The 21121-nt window shown below is 50.8% G+C and overlaps 1 protein-coding gene across 1 annotated transcript; it reads right to left on the minus strand.

Moving 5' to 3' along the window:
- Positions 1 to 13077: 13077 nt before the first annotated feature.
- Positions 13078 to 20709, minus strand: Nrsn2 (neurensin 2). Its single transcript, XM_028887465.2, has 3 exons — positions 20610 to 20709; positions 18120 to 18311; positions 13078 to 14233 (listed from the first exon to the last, which is right to left on the minus strand). The coding sequence occupies exons 2-3, from the start codon at positions 18303 to 18305 to the stop codon at positions 13811 to 13813; spliced, it is 609 nt and encodes a 202-aa protein (XP_028743298.1). The 5' UTR covers positions 18306 to 18311; positions 20610 to 20709; the 3' UTR covers positions 13078 to 13810.
- Positions 20710 to 21121: the final 412 nt, after the last annotated feature.

Raw genomic sequence — 21121 nt, forward strand, 5'->3', positions numbered from 1 at the left:
CCTTTAATCCCAGCACTAGGGAGGCAGGGACAGGCAGATCTCTGTGAGTTTGAGGCCAGCCTGGTCTACAGAGTGAGTTCCAGGACAGGCACCAAAGCTACACAGGGAAACCCTGTCTCGAAAAACAAACAAACAAACAAATAAAAATCTGGGTAGTCCAAGAATGGCTGTCTTCACACTGGAGAGGACCGAGACCTGCTGTGGACATCACTCTATATAAATAAAACACTGATGGCCAGTGACCAGGCAGGAAGTATAGGCAGGACAAAGAGAGAGGAGAATTGGGGAAACAGGAAGAAGTGGGGAGACACTGCAGCCACTGCCAGGATAAGCAGCATGTAAAGACGCCGGTAAGCCACCAGCCACGTGGCAAGGTATAGATTTATAGAAATGGGTTAATTTAAGATAAAAGAACAGTTAGCAAGAAGCCTGCCACGGCCATACAGTTTGTAAGCAATATAAGTCTCTGTGTTTACTTGGTCGGGTCTGAGCGGCTGTGGGACTGGCAGGTGACAAAGCTTTGTCTTGACTGTGGGCAAGGCAGAAAAACTCTAGCTACAGAGACCTGGGAGCAGCTCAGTTCATGAGTCTGGATGCTTCAGTGATCCCAACCTGCAGCTGAATACCTGGAGAGTCATTGGTCTTCAGTCTACATTGGAAGCCTGACGAGGCTGGGTTGTGCCATTAGTGAAGGAATGGAACAGCAGCCACAGCAGCCACAGCAGCCACAGGGCAGACGAACTCACCAGCAAGACCTGAAGGCAATGAGGCAAAAAGCACTTTTTTCCTTAGCGCCTCTTTTTATGTGGCTCCCACCAGAAACTGCTGCTCAAATTTAGGAGAGGTCTCTCCGTTTCAAATAACCTGAGCATGAAAATCCTTTCACAGATGTGCCCAGTGGCTTATATATTACTTGATTTCAGATATAACCAAGTTACAACCCAGATTAACTGCCACAAGTCCACCCCTTGTCAACTTGACACCCCAAAACACCCCTTTAAAGCCACAATTTTCCTCCCTTTTTCTGTAGAGGTTCACAACCATAGTATAAGGTAAAAATGCATTCAGTCCAACTTTAAAAGTTCCTGAAGTCTTTAGTGTGTGTGTGTGTGTGTGTGTGTGTGTGTGTGTGTGTGTGTGTGTGTGTGTGTATGTATGTTACTTTGCTTCCATGCAAACAACCGTGCATGGGGGTGTGACAATGTGGAGGTGAGGGAGCCTGTGGATGTGTGTGCAGGAAGAGGAAGGCTGTGCAGAGGAAGCAGCAGAGTCTCTCTGCTGATCACTTGCATGCCTGGTGCCCAGGGAAGCCAAAAGATCCCCTGGCATTGGAGTTATAGATAGAACTGAACCTGGGTCCTCTTAACCAGTGCGCCATCTCTCCAGCCTCGCCTTTAGAGCTTCTGAGACAGTGTTGCATGTTGCCCAGGCTGGCCTTGAACTCAGGATGTAGCCAAGGCCATCCTTGAACAGCCTCTTCAGTGCTAGGTGTGCTCTCCAACACCCGAGTCCTTCTGGTTTAACCGGATGTCTTCAGGGGGACCGGCTCTCTGTTCACAGTGACCTTCCTGTGAGTCCTTGCAAGTCACAGACCCCACGGCAGGGACGCAGACATTTGCCCTCCCCTCCGTGACAGGCATTCGGGATGTCCGAGCTTGTGTGTGTGTGTAAGCAAGGCTGGTGTTCGCGCAGGTGCTGTGCAAAAACACTTGGAGCCAATTACTTACACACAGAAGTCAAACGTCTGTTTGTACTTTGACAGGAACCCTTCCATGGAGCTTGTCCCCAACCACCTCTGCCTGTGTCCCCACAATTTCCACAGTTCTCCAAACTTCTGATCTTAGCCAACTTGGAAAACTGGAAGTAGGTGTCTTTGTGAAGCTTTTCTGGAGCCTTCTCTGGTTCTGGTGGGTGAATCTTTCTGTATTCTACCACCCTGAGGGCAGACGTGCAGGGACCCAGGTTGGTGACCGGGGTACACTTGTTAGAAGGAGGAACTGCTAGAGAGGAAGGGGCTGTGGAAGCCAAGAGACCCTGCTGCTTCCTCTGCACAGGCTCCCTCTTCCTCCACACACCCGTGGGCTCCCACACCTCCAGAGGGTCCCACACTCCCACCCTTCCTCTCTGTAGGAAGCCGCTCCTCTTCCTGTCATTTCTTTCGCCCTGGGATTCCAGAAGTCTGGGCTAGAGAGATACTCGGTCCTTCTGTTAGAAGATAATAGACTCCGAGGCAGTCTGTCCTACCCTCTGTGGAGCAGTGAGCAAAGACAATATGTGGATACTGGCGTGCCTGGCAGGAATGGATAACTCCATAGCAACAATAGCCTCTAAAGTTATCTGTATGACATTTGACCAGCCCCTTAGCCTCAGAGTGTGGAGACTCCTGCCTACCAAGTTGGGTCAGTGATAAAGGAGCAGACCCTTGCTGAGTCACCTTCCACGCCTCCCCTACTCACTGGACTCTGACTTCACATCCTTTGTTCTCACCCTTGAACCTGCTGAGCTGGGAGGTCTTTTCCACAGGAGACTCCCGGAGTTTATGCTGATGACTCCTTTGTCCTGTAGCTGGAAGAAGCTTTGCGTGGGTACTAGATCTGACATGGGGCGGGCCCAGTGGGTGCAGGACAGGACCAGAGGTGGATACCCAGGCTGTGACAGACAGCTCTCTGTGAAGGCTCACATGCACACACATACACACTGCCTGCTCCTCCACATAAGTCACACTCATGCTCACAGGGCTTGTTCCACATTCCAGGCGTCCTCTTAGTGTTCACACTGTGGCAAGGTCAGATCAAGTGGTCGCCAAACATCCATACTGCCCATTCTGAGCCACCTTTAAAAAAATGCAGATTTCTGTGTGTGTGTGTGTGTGTGTGTGTGTGTGTGTGTGTGTGTGTGTAGTGTGTGTGTGTGTGTGTGCACTGAGACAGAGTTTTACTACTGTAGCCCTCACTGGCCTGGAACTCACTATATAGATCAGACCGGCTTTGAACTCATAGAGATCTGCCTGCCTCCACCTCTGGAGTGCTGGGATTAAAGGTGTGAGCCATCACACTTGGTCACTTAGGATTTCTGAAAACGCTACCTGGTGTGGCTGCTCTTGCCCCTGTAATCCCAGCATTTGAGAAGATGAGGCAGGAGCTCTGGGCAGCAGCCAGGCTACCTCATCTCTTAAAACAACAACAAAAGATTTATGAAAAAAAAAAAAATGAATTCACCCCCCCCCCTTCTTTTCTCCATCCCTTCCCACTGGCCTCCCTCAGCAGCTGGCCTCCTGGGACCAGTGAAGTCCTCCCTCCCTGTAAGGCCTCCCTCCGCTCACATTCACACACCTGCTTAGTGTGTGCACACAACCAGATGCCAAGCCTGGCAGCTCCTCCCTGCCAAACCAGATCAGGTCTGGCCCCTGACCAGGTGTATGCCCCAGAGGACATCCTGTTTTTCTCTCTGCCCCGAGCACATGTCCCAGATCGGATGCTTATGAAATCCTCTGAGTTCTTTCCTACCAGGTCCCTGATGGCCTGGTGCCCAGAGCTTGGGTTTGGTGAGGCTGGGACAGGAAGCTCCCAAGCCTGCTGAGAACAGCCCCGCCCAATACGTGGAAGGAAGCAGTTACCGTTTCTGTCACCACGCATGACCGTGGAGCGCACCTGTGACCACAGGAGGAGGTGACACATGCAAGGTCACAGGGAATGTCAGTGTGGGAACCCAGCCGTGGCACCTCTGTTCGCTCAGGTACACCAGTGAAGCCGGGGAGACGCCACTGCTGATAGGACCAGGGCTCCAGGCACCACCATTTGCTGATGGGGTGACATCGGCCAAGCCACTTCACTGCATACAGTGAGTGCTCAATAATGCAGCTTCTGGAAAAAAACATGGTAGCAGAGGAGGACTAAACGCATAGGGAGTATGTCAGTGTGTCTCAGACCTCATCCTAATACTTGGCATGCATGTGACTGTGCATCAAGGGGCATCCTGGGATATACATGCTTATTGAATGTATGTTTGATTTACTTCAGAACACGTGTGTCTGGGAGTTCAAAGGGAGCTCCTGTTCACCTCCAACATTGCACACCATTCCATGGTACTACTCAGAGGATCTTTGAGCATATGTCAGCATATGATGTTCATCTAAATAGACAAATACGCTGCCTCTGTCTGTGGTCCTGGGCAAGGGTGATGTTTGAGAGAATGACACCCATCCCCCACCCCCGCCCGCCCCCTGCGAAGAAGGTTTGTCAATTTCTGTACTGTGGGTCCAGAGGCATGGGCATTCTGGACTTGCATTGTTTTCATTCAAGTTCCAAGCCTGCTAGCTGTTCAGTCTTGGGCAGGATGCTTATGTGCACATACACTATGTTCCATTTTCTGTGAACTGGAGAAAGTGGTAACCCTCCTTAGATGTACAAAAGGACAAAAAAAAAAAAATCTCTGTAATCTACTGAGGACAGAACCTGGCCCAGTCAGGTTTGTATATGTCCCAGGGTCTCACTATGTAGCCTGGAACTCACTATACAGACCAGGCTGGCCCCAAACTCACAGAGATCTGCCTGCCCCTCTCTCTCTCTCTCCCAAATGTCAGGTTGGTCTCGAACTCAGTATGCATCCAGGAATGACCTTGAACTTCTGAGTCTCCTGCTTCTACCTCTCGAGTGCTGGGATTACAGACATGAGCCACACCTTGTCTATGCAGTGCTGGTGATCCAGCCAGGACTCCATGCTTGCTGGGTAAGCATTCTACCAACTAGCTCCATTTCCTGGCCCAGACGCCACCCCAAGTCTCCCTGTTTGTCCCCATGATCCGACACTGCGTCATCCCATTACAGTGTTTATACCCTGCTGGTCTGTTGTCTCATCCGGTGGTGGGACAGTCCATTCTCTAGACTGAGTCCCTGGAGGGCAGGGCTCTATCTGTGTGTGTCATCTCTAGTTTCGGTCAGTGTGGCTTGGCTTTCTCTTCCCACAGCAACTCACATTTATCGGTCCAGGTGCCAGGCACTAGGTGAAGCCCAACAGGTTTTAGAGGCAAAACTAAAAATCAACAACAGAAAAGCTGTGCCGTGCACACCTATAATCCCAGCACCCAGGAGACTGGGGCAGGAGGATGGTAACCCAAGCCAGCCTGAACTACCTAGTAAGGCATTGTCTCAGAAAATAATAGAGAGCTGGAGGGATGGCTCAGTGGTTAGGAATGACTGCTGACCTTCCAGAGGACCCGAATGCTGTTCCCAGCAGCACCTGTGTCTGGTAGCTAACAACTCCAGCTCCAGGGGACCCAACACTCTCTCCTGGCCTCTGTGGGCACCCACACACCTGTGGTGTTCCCTTGTGCATACATGTGCACACACATGCACACGAGCACACACACACACACACACATACACATAAGTTAAAATAAAAATAAAATTTTAATAAGTGAAAAAGAAGTAAAAGCAAAAACTGAGGTTCAGAGAGGTTGAGACATGCCCTGGGCTCACACAGCACTCGCTCTATCAAGGCACTAGATCTGGGAGAAGAGTTTAGATGCTCACAACCATCTCTCTCGCTGTTGGAGCCCCACGGTCTCTCCTTCCCCTCCCTCGGACACCTTCCCCACCTCTGCCAGTCAGACCCACAGAAATGACCCTTTTAGTCTGGCTGGATTTACAGGGTTGCAGGAAGAGGGCAGCCTGCGATGGGTCCTGGTTGAGAACTCTGGCTCCTGCTTTAAAGAGGCATAGCAAGGCTGGGCGTGATTCAGCAGTTGAGCATTTGCCTAGCATGCCTGAGGCCCTGGGTTCAATTCCCAGTACTTGGGAGGCGGGGAGTGAAAAGAAAAGGAAAAAAACAAAACAAAACCACCTCCGTACTCTGGTGACTTCTAGGGGGAGGGAGTCGGGGAGGGACTGCCCGCGGGACAAACAGCTTCCTTCTCAGGCACAAAATCCTTCAAAGCGGCTGCGATGGCATCAGAGGAACAGCAGGGGGCGACCTGCATCAGCGCTGCCCCCTGTCGGTTAGGGGCCCCTCTCCAGGAGCTCCTGGCCCAAAGCCTGGTGTTGTCGGTTGTGAGCAAGGCTCTACCAAGAGCAGTTAAAGTTCAAGGTCAGATCTTCCACTTTTCACAAGCTGAGCATAGTAGCACTCGACAGGAGAATGAGGAATTTCATTTCAATTTAGAAGCCAGCCTGTATACGTGGAACCCTGCTCAGGGAAAAAAGGAAGGGAGGGAGGGAGAGGGGCAGGGAGGAAGGGAGAGGGAGGGAGAGGGAGAGGGGAGGGAGGGAGAAAGGTACCTGCGTGTGTTGTGGTTAGTACTGTAATTCTAGCACCTGGGATTTAGGAGTAGGAAGATCAGAAATTCAAGGTCATTCTTGGTTGCATATGGAGTTCCAGGCCAGCCTGGGCTACAGGCTGGGGGCGGAGTGGGGCGGGGGTCGGGGGTGGGGGGGGCACTCTTCTGACCTTCACAGGCACGGCATGCACGTGGTACATTCAGGGGAAAAAAACCACAAACACATGAAATAAAAATAAACAAATAACTCCAGCTCTAGGGGGATTCTACACCCTCTTCTGGCCTTTAAGTACACAGAGACACATAAATAAATAATAAAAACAAGTCTTTAAAAGAGAGAGCGGTCTTGCTGGGTGGTGGCGGCAAAAGCTTTAATCCCAGCTCTCTCAGGAGGCAGATCTCTGTGAGTTTGAGGACAGACTGGCCTTCAAAGTGAGTTCTAGGACAGCCAGAGCTGTTACACAGAGAAGCCCTGTCTTGAAAAACCAAAGAGAGAGTTTTTTTTGGTTTTTTTTTTTTTTTTTTTTTTTTTTTGAAGACAGGGTTTCTCTGTGTAGCCTTGTCCTGGAACTTACTCTGTAGACCAGGTTGGCCTCGAACTCTTGGAGATGTGCCTGCCTTTACCTCCTGAGTGCTGGGATTAAAAGCATGCACCACCACTGCCCTGTAAGAGAGAAAGTTCATATATAATTTAAATTTATTTTATGTGCTTTGGTGTGAAGATGTCAGAAACCCTGAAACTGGAGTTACAGACAGTTGTGAGCTGCCATGTGGGTGCTGGGAATTGAACTCAAGACCTCCGGAAGAGCAACCAGTGCTCTTAACTGCTGAGTCATCTCTCCAGCCTCATATTTTTTCTTTTTTTTTTAGAAATTATTTTTTTTTTCAAGATTTATTTTTATGTTCATTGGTGTTTTGCCTGCATGTATATCTGTGTGAAGGTGTCAGAAGCCCTGGGACTAGAGTTACAGACAGTTATGAGCTGCCATGTGGGTGCTGGGAATTGAACCTGGTTCCTCTAGAAGAGCAGCCAGTGCTCTTAACCACTAAGCCACCTCCTCAGGCCCGAGAAAGTTCTTTTTTTTTTTTTTTTTTTTTTGGTGGGGGCCAGTGTTTAGACAGGGGTTCTCTGTGTAGTTTTGGTACCTGTCCTGGATCTCACTCTGTAGACCAGGCTGGCCTTGAACTCAGAGATCTACCTGGTCATAAAGAAAGGTAAGAATTTTCCTCAGGCAGTGACCACCAGGCTTTCTTTTACAACCCAAAACGGGAGTGGTGAAAGAGGAGGTCACCTGAGTGCTGATGACCGTTAGTGTATGAAAAGGGGGATCTATGTGCTCAGTCTACATTCCTAGAAGTGGCTAGGTAAGAAGTTAGGGTCTATAAAGTTAGTAAGGCTGTAAGAAAGGGGAGTCCGAGCTAAATTGTGTAAAGATATTACTTAAGGTCCACCTGACCTAGGCGGTGTCTCCTTGTGGAATTTACCTTAAATCAGGAGACTAGCATGTGGTGGTCTGGACTGTTATTTCTGTTAGTTCTAGAATGTGGCTAAGGGAGATAACTGATTCCAGTGCTGAAAGGGGAGAAATGGATGGGCTGGGGGGAAGGAAGCCTTTCCTGAGGCTGTTCTCCAAATACCTTGAAAGTATGTCCAGAGAGTGATCAGTCCACACTGTTAATTCTTCTTAGGGAAAAATCAACTGGGAAAACTATGAAAGCACACATGATTTTCATAACAGAAGACAGTTGATTATAATAAGCCAAATAACACCAAAAGCTCCTTGGAATTTGGCTTCCTCTGAAGGAATTCCTTGATCCCTTCAGGTAATGGCTTTGACATAACCTAGTCATAACATATAACACATAACATATCATAGTTCTTATGATATTTTCCTGCGGCCTATAGCAAAAAAAACCACTCAGATACATAAGATAAACATTTTTTTTTTAAAAAAATTAAATAAATAAGACATTAGCAGGGCACCAAAGCCTCTACAAGCTCAGCGAACCCTTCTTTACTTCTTCTAATTTCCGGCAGCTACAGGTGACCCTTGCTGTCTCTAGGCCTGCAGATGCCATCACTCCCAACTACCTCTGTGTCCAAATCCTCATTTCCAGTAGGGACACTAGTCATCAGAATAGATAACCCTCCAACCCAGGATAGCCTGTCACAGGCAAATGGGCACGGCCTAATGTGCATGCTGAGAACCACGGCACAGACTCTTAACCACTGAGCCATCTTGCCAGCTCCCATGAGTTCAGCTTTACTTGATTAAATCAGGTATGGCTGGTCTGGGTGATATAAACTTTTGGAGACACCATTCTGCCTAGTCACAACCCTGCTAACAATGCTTGATTGTGAACATAAGCCTTCCTCTGTTTTTTCTAGGGACTCATGTGACAGACATGGCTCAGGAAATAAGTTTGGCAACTGAATTCTGCTCCTCTGTACTATCTATTGGGTTGTGGGCGGGGACTGGACTGTGTGGAAGCCTGCCATCTACTGGGTTGTGGGCGGGGACTGGGTTGTGGGCGGGGACTGGGCTGTGTGGCAGCTGGGAAGGAAAATGGAGGAGACATCACTGTTCTGGACTAGGGATCCTGGTTAGGTTGGCTAGTGAGAGAGCCCCAGGAACCCGCCTCTGTCTTCTTCCCACATTGGTAATAGTATATCATCAAGCCTGGCTTTTCATGTGGATTCTGTGGATTGCACTGGGGCCGGCCTGAGGTTTATCAACTGATCTTCTCCCCAGCTTTTCCCCCCACGTTGGGGACAAGATCTCATATGTGGCCCTGGCTGAACAGGAACTCACTGTGTAGGTCAGGCTGGCCTCGAACACACAGAGATCCTGCCTTTTCGGTTGGAACCTCCAGCTTGCTCCTGCAGCAGCTCCTGCACCGTCTAGGAAGCCCCATTCCTGTCTCTCCAAACCCCGCCCACTCAGAGAATCTCCAACAAGGCACAAGCCCAGTTCTGAGTTCTGGGCAGCCCTGGCAGCTCCTCCCCTGAAGGTGCCAGCAGCCCAAGACCCTGCCTAAAGCAGTCAGCTTTTTTGTTTTGTTTTTGTTAAGACAAGGTTTCTCTGTGTAGCTTTAGAGCCTGGCCTGGAACTCACTCTGTAGACCAGGTTGGCCTCGAACTCACAGAGATCTGCCTGTCTCTGCCTCCCAAGTGCTGGGATTAAAGGCGCGCGCCACCACAAACCCACCTTATGGCAGACACATCATCACCCCTCAACTACAACCTATATAACCTCCCTGCTTTAGTTTGGGTGAGTGGCTTCTCTGGCCTCGAACTCTGGGCCTGGAGAACCCGCCTGGGAGTTTCTTTGCTCAAATAAAACTGTTCTTATGCTTTTTCAATTTGGCTTGATCTGGTTTTACTGAGTTGGTGGAGAAACCTATTGTTGGGGGGGGGCAGAAATCTATTACTGCCTATGAATCTCTATAATCTCCACAGCTCTGAGATTGAAGGTGTGCCCCACCATGCCCAGCCCTAGATACCAATTTTTATTTATTTGTTTGTTTTGGTTTTTTGAGACAGGGTTTCTCTGTGTAGTCCTTGCAGTCCTGGGATTCACTCTGTAGACAGGGTGGCCTCAAACTCAGAGCCTCCTAAGTGCTGGGAAGAAAGGTGTGTGCTACCACCACCAGGTTCCAATTTGTAATTAATGATTTGGACTTAGGTTCAAATCCCAGCACCCACATGGCAGCTCACAACTGTCTGTAACTTCAAGATCTGATACCTTCACACAGATACATGCAGGCAAAACACCAACACACATAAAATAATAAAGATATAAACTATTTAAAAAAATTTGAATTCCAACAGTTGTGTCTCACACCTTTGACCCAGCACTCAGGAGGCAGAGGCAGGTGAATCTCTGAGTTTGAGGCCAGCCTGGTTCAGGTTGCCTAGGGCTACACAAAGAAACCCTGTCACCAAAACCAAAACAAAACAAAACAAAAACAACCAAAAAAAATTGAATTCCGAAAATAAATTGGATTCCTCACTTTTCTGGAAAAATGAAAATCTGTTAATACCTACTCACCTTCCCACCTAGCAGCAAACAACTGGAGAACTGGGTGGAACCTCAGGTTGTATTCCTGGCTCTGAGCCTTCAAGCACTGTAGCGTGGTCTGGCCCGTGGCTCTGAAATCCACACCTGCCACCCACTAGCTGAGTGTCTTTGAGCATGTTGCTTGAAGGTCTCTAAGTTTCAGTGACCACATCTGTAAAACTCAGACTGATGAGGTTTTGGTGGGGAGGGGGGGCAAGCCTGGTCTCAAACTCACAATCTGCCTGACAGCCACTCAAGGGCTACAGACTCCTTTATTCATCACACCCTCACTGAGCTTCTGTGGGTCAGGCACGGTTGGAGGCATGTGTATACAGATCCTTGAGCCTATGGAGTTTACAAGGTAGACCACTAATAAGCAATGCTAGAAGAACAGAGATAAGTTACAGTGTATTGAAAGGTGAGGCTAACCGATCTCTGTGAGTTTGAGGCCAGCCTGATCTACATAGTGCATTCCAGGACAGCCAAAGATACATAATTAGACCTAATATCAAAATATTAGGAAGAAAGAGAGAGAGAGAGAGAGAGAGAGAGAGAGAGAGAGAGAAAGAAAGAAAGAAAGAAAATGACCAGAAAAGCAACCCTAAAACTAAAACCCAGGTTGCACCGTGCTGCAGGATGTTTGATTACACTGTGAAACTGTGAGATTGTGTTAATAAAATTAACCTTGGGTCAGGGGGCGGAGCCAGTGACTAGTGGACAGGAATTAGCCATAGAGAGTATGGAGGACCCAGGAAGGCGGATAGAGAGATGGACAGGAAGAAGTAGGGAAGGACTTAAGAGATTTGCTGGCCTTTTTGGTTTGGGACAAGTGAAGAGACTTATCTTCTCTTGCTGGGTCTCCAGCCCAAAAGAAAGGTCAGCTGGTTGCTTCTCGGCTTTTCGGATCTGGCAGGTTTTCACCCCAACATCTGACTTTCTAGGTCTCTGCTGGTAAAAATAGAACCACAGAGACTTAGTTAAGATCTACATCTGGCAGCTGCGGTGGAGTTGGAACTGGTGGGAATGGAAATCCAGCCAGGCCACAGTCTGAGCAGGGGTGGGTGGGGTGGAGGGTGGAGGGGGTGGGAGGGGTGGGAGTGGGGGGTGCTGACTTGGGGGCCCCAGGGCCCAGATGGTAGCTAAAATATCCGTAGATAGAGGTGTGGCCACTAAGCCAACAGAAAAACCGTACAGGAAAAAGGGAGAAGGGATGCACGTTTTTCAACAGGCTGCTCCCGGACAGGGTGACTTTTGCACAGTCTTTTCTGTTTTTTGAGACAGGGTCCCACTATGCCCCACCACACCTGGCCTTTTGAGCAGTCTTACAGGACGCCGGGGAAGAGCTGCCCTTGGCTAACTGGGGAGGAACAGGCCGCTGCAGCTGAGGCAACTGGAAGGACAGGGACACTGGAGCCCAGACTAGTGCTGGGGGAACAGAGGATGGGTTAAGGACAGAGCAAGTGGCAGGACAAAGGTCACAAAGGAAGGCAGGGGCACCGCCTGCTAGCGGCACCAGGCCTTGTAGGCCACAGAGAAACTTGGTTTTATCAGGCTAGGTAAGGGACCATGGGAGGACTCTGAGCTTGGTGGAACTTGACCTAAGAGCCTGTCTGGCTGCAGTGTGGAAATCAGACGTGGGAAGTGGGAGGTGTCTGCAAAGGTGGGGTCCAGGCACCAGGGAGAAGCTGGTGCTGTCACCAAGGCCAGAGGGACATGGTGGTGGCCCAGGTCAAGGAGCTGGCTTGGCCCAGGACATGGCTGGGGACAGGGTTTGTGTCCGAGGTGGGGTTATGCTGGGTTTGAGGTGTGAGCATCCGAATCTGCTCCCAGCATGGAGGCAGCAGAGGCACCCAGTGGGGTCCGAAGAGCAGTGAATGAGACAGCCAGGATGGTTGGCATGAAACTCACGCCGTGGTTAATGCAGTTGAAAACACGTGACTGGGAGTCGGGAGCCAGGTTTCAGTGACACTTTTCATGTCACACTAGCTGTGTCAGGGATATTAAATACTTGTCTGTAAAACATGGAAAACGAGGCCTGGCCTTGCTCATGTCCATCAGGGAGAGTGGTCCCTCTACTGTGTGTGTTTCTTGCTAGGTTGCCCACACTGGCCTTGAACTTGCACAGTCTTCCTGCCTCAACTTCCCCAGTGTTTAGTTTCCATGAATGTGCTACTGTGCCTGGTTCTGAGGGTCCTGCAAAAGAGCCCCCTTTGGTTTCTGCCCCCCCCATTCCTCTCAGGGATGGGCCAATTGATATTCTCCCACCGCAGGACAAGAAGGAGTAATGAGCCAATAAAGGAAGTAAACACTAGGAGCCTTAGACTCCTGACTGCCCATCTTTGACCATTAGTTATCTACCTGTGGGTACAATCATCTTTTTCTCTCCTCTTCCCTCCTCCCCTCCTCTCCCCTCCTCCTCCCCCTCCTCCTCCTCTTCCTTCTTCTCCCTTCCTTTTTTTTTTTTTTTAATTGAGATAAGAGTCTCTCTGTGTAGCTCTGGCTGTCCTGGAACTCTCTGGGTAGACTAGGCTGACCTCAAACTCAGAGCTAGACCTGCCTCTGCCTCCTGAGTACTGAGATTAAAGACTCAAGCCACCATGGTTTAATCATCTTTTTCTTAAAGGGTTGTCCTGGAGAGCAAGTGAGAAAAGGATTTAAGCACATGGTAGGTCTCAGCTAGGAACCATTTCTCTCTCCGGTTCCCCGTGCTCCAATGATCTAGGAGAAAGGAAGCAAAGACGGTGTTCATCCCAACTGTTTATTGAAAGGCGAGGCAAGATGGAGGAGGCGAGAAACGGAGAGTACACCCTGCGGGGCACAAAGGTGGTGGGGATTTGCTGGAACCCTCTTCCCGCCACCCAGGAAGCCCTAAAGGCCAGCAGGGGGCGGCCAGACGCAGGATCCTCCGCTGTCCTGGAGCGCCCTCTAGTGTCCTACAAGAGGAAGTCCTCCTGGCCGGGCAGCCCATAGGAAGAAGGGGCTGGGGCCTCCAGACGTCAGAATCAGGCCCAGAGGGCATTGCTGTCTAGGGAGTGGACTTTGAGGGGACAAAGACATCCCACTTTTCCTAATCCCTAGACTTTTTATTTTTCATTACCTTTCTTTGTGCGTGTGAGTGTTGTGTGTGGTGGTGTCGGTGTGTGTGTGTGTGTGGGGGGGGGTGTCAGAGGACAACTGGAGGGAGCTGGGTCTCTTCCGAAACCTTCTAGGTTCCAGAGATGGAACTCAGGTTGTCAGTCTGGCCAGGAAGGCCCTTCACTCACGTGGCCATTTCTCCAGCCTGGAAGGGCAGTTCTCGATTGAGTTTGCCCCTGTACTGAGCAGGAGTGAGATCGGAGCATGAGGCTTACTGGGGCGCTTTAGGGAGCTAGGAGGGCTCTGGAGAAATTGGCACTACCGAGAGGAAGAAGCGCGATGAGAGCGGGGAGTACCGGGGGGAGTGTCTAACTAGAGTGTGGAACTCTAGCCTACAGACTTAGGAATCCCGCTGGGGCTGGCTGGTCTGCACAGAACGCGGCCCGAAGGGACTCGTGGGAGTCAAGAACCAGGACTGGCTGCTGGCATCCTGGAAGCCGGGGGACAGCTGCTCGGGCTCATCCCTGAAGACTTCCACAGGGCTGTCAGCTTCGGTGACCAAGGGCTCCGCCTTGATGTCCTGGGTCAGCCAGCCAGAGGTGGCCAAGAAGAGACAGACAGCCAGCAAGACCCCCGCTACCGCACACAGCGTCGCTCCCGCCACGCGGCAGGTGATCAGGGCTTGGTTATAGTCGGCTACTGGATCATCCATCGATGAGAACTTACTGTCGTTGACAAGCTCCAGCTTGGGGGGTACCGCGTAGCCAGTGGTCAGGGCTGCCACGCCCAGCAGGAGAAGCAGGGATGCCACGGACACGGTGACCTGAAGAGAGCAGACAGCAAGCACCCAGGCTCAGCTGGCGTCCAGCATCCCAGGATCAGGAAATGGGCACCACAGAACACCCCTGCGGGACCTGACCGACAGTGCCGGGGGCAGAACCCAGGACGGGCTTGGACATGGCAGGGGCAAGCACTCCACCACTGAGCTACAGCTTCAGCCCTTTTTGAATTTTAGGTTGCGACCAGGCCATGCTAAGTTACCCAGGATAGCCTCGAACTGTCTATATAGTCCAAGATGGCCTTGAGCTAGCCTTCTAAGTCCTGGAATTATAGGTGTGTGTCACCATACCCACCCCGGCAATGTTTTCCCTCAGTGACAAAACCAGCCTTGAGTTCTGGCCATCATTATCTGGGTCCCATATATTATTATTATTTGAGTCTCTCTCTCTCTCTCTCTCTGTATTGTATGGGGGGGTGATGGTACACGTAACGGTAAGGGGTCACCCTCTGGCGCTGTTTCTTAGGAGCTGCTGATTTTTTGAATAGGGTCTCTCACCAGGACCTGGAACTGGTTAATTAGGCTAGGCTTGTTGACCAGCGAACCCCAGAGATCCTCCTGTCTCTTTCTCTCCAGCAATAGGATTAGAATAATTTTTTAAATATTTATTCATTTTTGAGACATGGTCTCCTATGTAGCTCTGGTTGTCCTGGACCTTGCTATATAGACCAGGCTGGCCTCAAACTCACAAACTTCCACCTGCTTCTTAAGTGCTGGGATTAAAGGCGTGCACTGCCATACCCAACTCCACCTGGCATTTGCAGGTGGGTCCTGGGGATTGCACTAAGTGTTGGCAGGGCAAGCACGGTACTGACTGAGCTATATCCCCAGCTCTATTTGGTTTCCCTATTTGGGCACCCCATGATCTCACCCCATGATCCCTTCCACCCTCCAGGTTGATGCTCATGTATCCTCAAGTCTCATCTCAAACCTTATTCCTCCTCTGAGAAGCCTTCCAGGACACTTGCAGCTTGGGTAGGTGTCTTTCTCTTTCTACAGCCCAGTGCCAACTAGTCCTTCTGTGACCCACTTCTGACACATTTGGACATGGGATTTGGTTCTTAGATGAGCGACGTCTGCCTGTTTGACTGAGCTGAGCCTTCTGAGAGCAAAGGTCGGGCATGCCTTAGCTCGCTAGGTGTCTTATACTCACCATAGTACTAAGTGCTACTTGAACAACTAAATGGACCACACATGAGAGTTCTTAAACTGGGAGGTGGGGAAATGATGGCTCAGTTGGTTCAGTGCCTTCCATTTAAACACAAGTACCTGAGTTTGGATTCTCAGAACCCGTATAAAAAAGCCAGGCTTGGGGCGGGGTGTGGTAGAACATGCCTGTAATCCCAGAGGCTGGCCGACCTCTGTGAGTCCTAGACCAGCCAGGGATACACAATAAAACCCTGTCTTTGGGGGAAAAAAAAAAAAAGCCAGGCTTGAAGGCATATACCTGTAACCCTGCTGCCGCAAGGGTGGAGACAGGAAGATCCCCAGAGCTGGTCTAGCCAGTTAGCTGAATGCCAAATTCAGCAAGAGACTCCGACTCAAAAGACAAGGTGGGAACAACAGTAGAAGACATAATACTTACCTCCACATGTGTGCACACACATGCACACATACCAACATGCACACAGTTAAAAAATGGAGGGCCAACAAGATGCTCAGCAGGTCAAGGCACTTGCTGTACAAGCCTTGCGAGCCTGACAACCTGAGTTCTACCCCAGGGAGCCAGGTAAAGGTCGAAGAGGAGAACAGACTCCACAGAGTTGTCCTCTGACCCTGGCACACACGCTCATGTACGCACATCATTCACACACACACACACACACACACACATACACACATCATTCACACACACACATCTTGCACATACATACAACAAGAAATAAATAAACAAAAATTTAAAAAGAAAGCGTTCTTCAATTCTGTGTCTTCAAGAACCAGTAATAAGATGTTAGGGAGGTCTGGTGATGCTTGTAATCTCAGCTATCAGGAGACTGAGGCAGGAGGATGGTGAGTGTGAGGCCAGCCTGGGCTACAGAGTGAGTTCAAGGCTAGCTTAGTGGGACCCTGCCTGAAAATAAAAAGTAAAACAAGGGCTCGTGGCATAGCTCAGTGGTAGAATGTTGGGAGTTTGTCCAGGATGTTTAAATGTTTAAGTGCAAGCCCTCATCTCACACACACACACACACACACACACACACACACACACACACACGAACGCACGCACCCGCACCCGCACACACTCATAACTTCACACACATGCGTTCCTGCCTCTGCTGACTTAAGTTCTTCCTGAAACACTTGGTTCAGGAAGAGTCTTCTCTGGTCATCCCGGGTACCGAGGCCATTACCCATCCTGGCATCTCTGCACACCTGACCTGAGGTCGGGGGCTGGTCCCCGTCCACAGGTTAGCACCTCGCCTCCCCGTTAGAGAGAAGTCCTTTGGGAGCAGAAGGAGGGACCCTCTGATTCAGTTTCTCTACAGTATTTAGTGATGAACTGTACCCATCGAAGGTACCGACAGACACCTCGGGCTGTTGGAACATCGGTGGTCTGCTTGGCACATGTCTCTGCTGCCTGTCATGGTACCCCACAGTGGGAAACCACAGTGGGATGACATGTAGGTGTGATGAACTCCACTTCCTGCCACTGGGTTTCCTCTCCAAAGCCATAGTAATGAGCGCAGAGCTGGCAAGGGGCCCAAACAGAGTCAAACGTCTAGGAACAAAATGCTTTCCTTCCGTCTTCATTCATTCATTCACTCATTCATTCATTCCTTTATTAACTTATTAATTAATCTATGTATTTCAAGCCAGGCTCTCACTCGGTTGCCCAGGCTGGCCTATAACACACTATTTCTATCTCAAGCTGGCCTTGAACTTATGACCCTTCTCCCTCAGCTCCCCAAGGTGTGGGCCACAGTTTATTATGCATCCCAGGGTGGCCTTCAGTTCGTCTCTAGCTATTTTAGGTTGGTCTTTTTTCTAGACAGATGTAGCTCAGGCTGCCTCAAATTTGTTATATAGCCAAGTATGGCCCTGAAACTCTAGTCCCCCTGCTTCTACCTTCCTAGGGCTAGGATCACAGTTGTGCACCTCTACACCCAGTTTATGTAGTACTGGGGATCAAACCTAGGGCTTCATTGATGATCCGAGCCACTGAGGCCTGGAACCCACAAGAAAATGCGGAATAAGCTGACTCTGGAAAGTCGTCCTCTTATTTCCACATGTACACCTGCATTTACATACAAAGGAATACACACACACACACACACACACACACACACACACACCACACTCACTTGATAATGCTCTGTAAAAATTTTTAGATGTATTTATTTTATGTGTATGAGTATGTACTTGAATATATGTCTGTGCACCACACATGTGCCTGGTGCCTGCGGAGGTCAGAGGGCACTGGATTCCCTGCAACCGGAGTTACGGATGGTGGTGAGCCACCATGTGGGTCCTCTGTAAGAACAGCCAGTGCTCTTAACTGCTGAGCCGTCTCTCCAGCCCCTGAGAACAATGTTTTAAATTAAAAAAAAAAAAGTCCAAGAGTCAGCACCGTAGCCGGCATTTGAGGAGCACCATGGAAGAGTGTGGAGCTGATGGGCTGTGTGAGCTGATAGAGGACTAAGAAAAAGCTGGTGAACTCCTCAGTCCTTCGCTGGATCCAGCTTTGCCAGAAGGCATCCAACCTCTGGTCTCTTCTAGAAAATGAACTTCGTTGTTGGAACTGATTTACAGTGTATTTTCTGTCGTGTGGACACGTGACTCCTGACCACCCCATCGTCCCTCTTCTATCCATGCGCCTCTTTCTAGTGCCTCATTTTCCCCAGAGTCACAGGAATCATTCCTTTGGTCTTACCTTCCAGCACAGGGAGGGCCACGGTTGGTAGGTATATTGGACCAGGGGTCCTTCTGGGTTATCACTGAGATTGCTACCCACGCACTCACTGTAGAAGAGATTAGGGTAGGGATCGACCCCATACCACGTACTTTCCTCCACGTTGGTGCTGTGGCCACAGATACAGGAGCGACTGCAGCTCATCATGGATCCCTGTGGGCGCAAGGGACAGTGACAGAGGGAGATCAGCAGGAGTTGCCACGGTAACCCTCTCGCCCCTGTCTATCACTGGATAGATACCTCACCTTACAGTCCACCTAGCCTCTCAGCCATCCCGCCTTTCCCTAAGTCCTTTGTGCATGAGCCAGTGGTTTTCAGCCTTATGGCTGGCAGCCGTCTGTCCATCTGCCTGTCTTCTCTGCAGACCATCCAGCAGCTGGAATGTGGCTCTGGAACCTCACTGTTGGACTGAGTCCCAGACCCACGCTTTCTGGATGTGACTTTAGACGTGCACTGACCTCTCAGGCCTTCTTCGTCCGTACAACAGGGTTAATAATGAAAACAGCTTCATCCAAGGGGCTGCTGTGATGGTTTTGATGTTTTCTTCTGAAAATGTATTTGGTGTGAGTGTGTGTGATGTACAGGTACGCGCATGTGAACACGTGTAAAGGTCAGAGGAAGACTTGCAGGAGTCGGTTCCCCTTTTACCATGTAGGTCTTGGGGCTTGAAGTCCGGTCGTCAGCTGGGCAGCAGCATGTGTCTCTACCCCGTGAGCCCTCCTGATGGCCCCCATTACTGTGTTTTCTGTGATTATTTCCTTCCTCAGCTTTTGGGGCTCCCACATTTACAGAGTGAGAGATCTTCATGTTCCCTCTCAAAGTTTAAGTCTCTTTCAGGACCCTTTCTGGGGCAATTTTCATAGATGGTACTTGTCCAGTTGGGTGGAAGGCCTCAAGCTGCATGGTCCTGAAGGCCTAGGGCTGACAAGCCTTCACAGCATGCAAAGTCCCAAGGATAGTGAGTCCACAGAAAGTGAAACTCAGGGGCCCTCAGGATTAAGGCCTCTCAGTCATTTTGACTGCCAGATTTCCAGGAAAGACCATTTAGGAACCCACAAAAGGAAACTCTGGGATCTTGGGGATAGAGGGGACCTGTGTCTGTCGAGGTGCCCCACAGGCCTGGACTTCCTGTCGCCTCTTCCCCCATCTCCCTCAGGTCCCTGTGCAGCTTCAAACAAAATGAGGCAGTGCACTTGTTCTGAAGAGGAAGGTGATCTAGGACCCTTTTCACCCCCAATCAGCGTGACCCCAGGATCCCTTCACACACACCCACACACTTACACACGCACACGCACACGCACACGCACACGCACACGCACACACAGTGGTGGTGCTTCTGGAGACTCCAAAGAGGCACACATGTGCATAGGAATGCTGATTGGGTCGCGGCTCTCCACTCTCCCCAGCATTCAAGGAAAGGAAGGAATAAAAAACAAACAAAACCAGAGATGAGAAATGGTAGAAGCCGAGGCATAGCAGTGACCTAAAAATGAAGGCCGGACAGCCCGACTGTAGGGAGTCAAGGAGGTGGGGGCGGAGGATGGGACGCGGGTGAGGAAAATGAATGGGGTTGGACGGCCGTAGGAGACTCCATAACCAGAGCGTGAAGTAGAGGCCCGGAAGGGGAGGGGAGGGACACAGCACAAAGGGCCAGAGTCAGTTCCTCCCCCATAATAATCCACGCTCGCCCGGCCTCCAAATGCAAAGGACTGGTTCATGCTGCTGATGCTGGAGAAGGAAGGTGACCTTGACTGAGCCTCCCCTCTGCCTGGCCCCTCCTCCTCCCATCTTAGGGTGGGGGTGGGGGGGTTGTGGGGAGAGGACAGGGAGCGACAGGATGCTGAAGAGCCCGGGGGTTGCCATGGAAACATCCAGGAGTGTGTTCCTAACCTGCAAAGGGAGAGACTTGATGAGAGGCGAGTGGGGGAGAGGAAGAGGCTGCGTGGGTCGGGGCAAGGAGCTCTGCATCGGCGGAGACCCGTCTCGGAGGAGACAAGCCTGTGGGCGGCACGGCGCACTGAATCTGTCCTCGGGCACACCCACCCCTGCGCAGCTGGAAAGAAAGCCCTCCTGGGGAGGTGGCTAGGGGAATCAGGAACGCCAGCTCTACTCCCTGACCTGACCACCCTTTGGGGCGAAATAAACTGCGTACTTTCCAAAGAGGGAAGCTGAGGCATGGCGGGATGGGAATGGGTTGTTAGAGAGGGGCGGGTGAACTCGTCCTTTGAAGTCTCTGCCCAGCCTAGGAACCCTGGGGTGTCAAGGCCCACAGTGCCAGGGGCCTCTCTATCATCTCTGCTTCCCCAAGCTCCATAGGGAGCGAGCAGACGTCCCACCTCTGGCCGGACACAATCATATCGAGGATGCTAGAGGAGTGGGGGGCGGCTCTCCTAGGTGCAGGGGAGCCAGCCGGGCAGGGGTCGAGCCGCAGGGAGCAGGGACTGAGCTCACCTCTGGGTCTGGGTCTCCGGAGCCAGCAGAAGCTGTCAGAGCTGGAGCAGAGCAAAGCAAGTTTGCTTCGCGCCTGCGCCGCAATCCCGGGGCGGGGGTGGGGGGTGGGAGGGTGGAGTGGGATGGGAGGAGGTGATACTGGGGAGAGGGGAGGTGGGGGGTCCCTCCGACCCCAGAGGCTGGCTCTGCAGACTTGTAGTCCTACTCAGATCCCAACCGTTTGTCCTTTCCCGAGTTCCCTTTTCTCCCTTCTGAGAGGCTCTATATGTGAATCTCCTTGGGCATCTTGGGATTGCTCAGACTCCTCAGCCACACTCCCATCATTCCTCAGGCCTGACTCCTCTCACAGGAAACAGGCCTTCTTCCCATGAGCATCTGTCTCCTCACTGTATCTTCAGACCCTCCTCTGGGTCTCTCTCCCTCCAAGTGGCCCTAACCCACCCATACAGAAAACCAACATCTGGCCAGAGGATGTAGCTTTCAGTGTTAGAAGACTTCCACGAAACACACAC

Source organism: Peromyscus leucopus, chromosome 4, assembly GCF_004664715.2.
Source record: "Peromyscus leucopus breed LL Stock chromosome 4, UCI_PerLeu_2.1, whole genome shotgun sequence".
NCBI classification, from domain to species: domain Eukaryota; kingdom Metazoa; phylum Chordata; class Mammalia; order Rodentia; family Cricetidae; genus Peromyscus; species Peromyscus leucopus.

What these genes read in the sequence shown, in the direction of transcription:
- Nrsn2 (XM_028887465.2), bottom strand. Translation starts at nt 18,305, where the DNA reads ATGATGAGCTGCAGTCGCTCCTGTATCTGTGGCCACAGCACCAACGTG. An exon ending in GGCCCTCCCTGTGCTGGAAG is followed by an intron (nt 14,234 to 18,119) that starts GTAAGACCAAAG and finishes TGCTCTCTTCAG; the next exon opens with GTCACCGTGTCCGTGGCATC.